Below are 2,194 nucleotides of genomic sequence, written 5' to 3'. Positions count from 1 at the left end.
TCTGGGCAACTTTGCAGGTAGGCTATCCCATGAGCACAGTTGTAATACGTGCTTGGCTCATCAGGGTTGGGGAAGTGCCCAGAGAGCTGTCCATTACAGTGGTCAGAAGGGGTGGCAGTTGTAACTGCAACACAAGTCAAGGAAGCTGTGCCAAAAACTTGCCCTTCTGGGCAACTTTGCAGGTAGGCTATCCCATGAGCACAGTTGTAATAAGTGGTTGGGTCATTGGGGTTTGGGAAGTGCCCAGAGAGCTGTCCATTACAGTGGTCAGAGGAGGGGGTAGTTGTAGCTGGAACGCAAGTCAAGGAAGCTGTGCCAAAAACTTGTCCTCCTGGGCAACTTTGCAGGTAGGCTATCCCATGAGCACAGTTGTAATAAGTGCTTGGGTCATCAGGGTTGGGGAAGTGCCCAGAGAGCTGCCCATTACAGTGGTCAGATGAGGGTGTAGTTGTAGCTATAACACAAGTCAAGGAAGCTGTGCCAAAAACTTGCCCTTCTGGGCAACTTTGCAGGTAGGCTATCCCATGGGCACAGTTGTAATACGTGCTTGAGTCATCAGGGTTGGGGAAGTGCCCAGAGAGCTGCCCATTACAGTGGTCAGAGGAGGGTGTAGTTGTAGCTATAACACAAGTCAAGGAAGCTGTGCCAAAAACTTGCCCTTCTGGGCAACTTTGCAGGTAGGCTATCCCATGATGAGCACAGTTGTGTAATACGTGCTTGGCTCATCAGGGTTGGGGAAGTGCCCAGAGAGCTGTCCATTACAGTGGTCAGAAGGGGTGGCAGTTGTAACTGCAACACAAGTCAAGGAAGCTGTGCCAAAAACTTGCCCTTCTGGGCAACTTTGCAGGTAGGCTATCCCATGAGCACAGTTGTAATAAGTGGTTGGGTCATTGGGGTTTGGGAAGTGCCCAGAGAGCTGCCCATTACAGTGGTCAGAGGAGGGGGTAGTTGTAGCTGTAACACAAGTCAAGGAAGCTGTGCCAAAAACTTGCCCTTCTGGGCAACTTTGCAGGTAGGCTATCCCATGAGCACAGTTGTAATACGTGCTTGGGTCATCAGGGTTGGGGAAGTGCCCAGAGAGCTGCCCATTACAGTGGTCAGAGGAAGGGGTAGTTGTAGCTGGAACGCAAGTCAAGGAAGCTGTGCCAAAAACTTGTCCTCCTGGGCAACTTTGCAGGTAGGCTATCCCATGAGCACAGTTGTAAAAAGTGCTTGGGTCATCAGGGTTTGGGAAGTGCCCAGAGAGCTGCCCATTACAGTGGTCAGAGGAGGGGGTAGTTGTAGCTATAACACAAGTCAAGGAAGCTGTGCCAAAAACTTGCCCTAGCTATAACACAAGTCAAGGAAGCTGTTGCCAAAAACTTGCCTGTTTTTCTGGGCAACTTTGCAGGTAGGCTATCCCATGAGCACAGTTGTAATACATGCTTGGGTCATCAGGGTTGGGGAAGTGCCCAGAGAGCTGCCCATTACAGTGGTCAGAGGAGGGTGTCGTTGTAGCTATAACACAAGTCAAGGAAGCTGTGCCAAAAACTTGCCCTTCTGGGCAACTTTGCAGGTAGGCTATCCCATGAGCACAGTTGTAATACGTGCTTGGGTCATCAGGGTTGGGGAAGTGCCCAGAGAGCTGCCCATTACAGTGGTCAGAGGAGGGGGTAGTTGTAGCTGTAACGCAAGTCAAGGAAGCTGTGCCAAAAACTTGCCCTTCTGGGCAACTTTGCAGGTAGGCTATCCCATGAGCACAGTTGTAATAAGTGCTTGGGTCATCGGGGTTGGGGAAGTGCCAGAGAGCTGCCCATTACAGTGGTCAGAGGAGGGGGTAGTTGTAGCTGTAACGCAAGTCAAGGAAGCTGTGCCAAAAACTTGTCCTCCTGGGCAACTTTGCAGGTAGGCTATCCCATGAGCACAGTTGTAATAAGTGCTTGGTCATCAGGGTTGGGGAAGTGCCCAGAGAGCTGCCCATTACAGTGGTCAGAGGAGGGGGTAGTTGTAGCTATAACACAAGTCAAGGAAGCTGTGCCAAAAACTTGCCCTTCTGGGCAACTTTGCAGGTAGGCTATCCCATGAGCACAGTTGTAATAAGTGCTTGGGTCATTGGGGTTTGGGAAGTGCCCAGAGAGCTGCCCATTACAGTGGTCAGAGGAGGGGGTAGTTGTAGCTGTAACACAAGTCAAGGAAGCTGTGCCAAAAACTTGCC

General features: G+C 51.0%; 1 protein-coding gene across 2 annotated transcripts; it reads left to right on the top strand.

Moving 5' to 3' along the window:
- Positions 1–7: 7 nt before the first annotated feature.
- LOC121938605 lies at positions 8–2,188 on the top strand. 2 transcript variants are annotated; one of them, XM_042481818.1, is made up of 2 exons: positions 8–347; positions 1,391–2,188. In XM_042481818.1, the coding sequence occupies exons 1-2, from the start codon at positions 30–32 to the stop codon at positions 1,886–1,888; spliced, it is 816 nt and encodes a 271-aa protein (XP_042337752.1). In that variant the 5' UTR covers positions 8–29; the 3' UTR covers positions 1,889–2,188. The 2 variants fall into 2 exon arrangements, with proteins under 2 accessions (XP_042337752.1, XP_042337753.1); XM_042481819.1 differs by lacking the exon at positions 8–347 and adding an exon at positions 712–1,177.
- Positions 2,189–2,194: the final 6 nt, after the last annotated feature.

The sequence above is a fragment of the Plectropomus leopardus genome, unplaced genomic scaffold (genome assembly GCF_008729295.1).
Source record: "Plectropomus leopardus isolate mb unplaced genomic scaffold, YSFRI_Pleo_2.0 unplaced_scaffold30327, whole genome shotgun sequence".
In the NCBI taxonomy this organism is placed as follows: domain Eukaryota; kingdom Metazoa; phylum Chordata; class Actinopteri; order Perciformes; family Serranidae; genus Plectropomus; species Plectropomus leopardus.
This window is presented reverse-complemented; position numbering and strand designations above follow the sequence as displayed.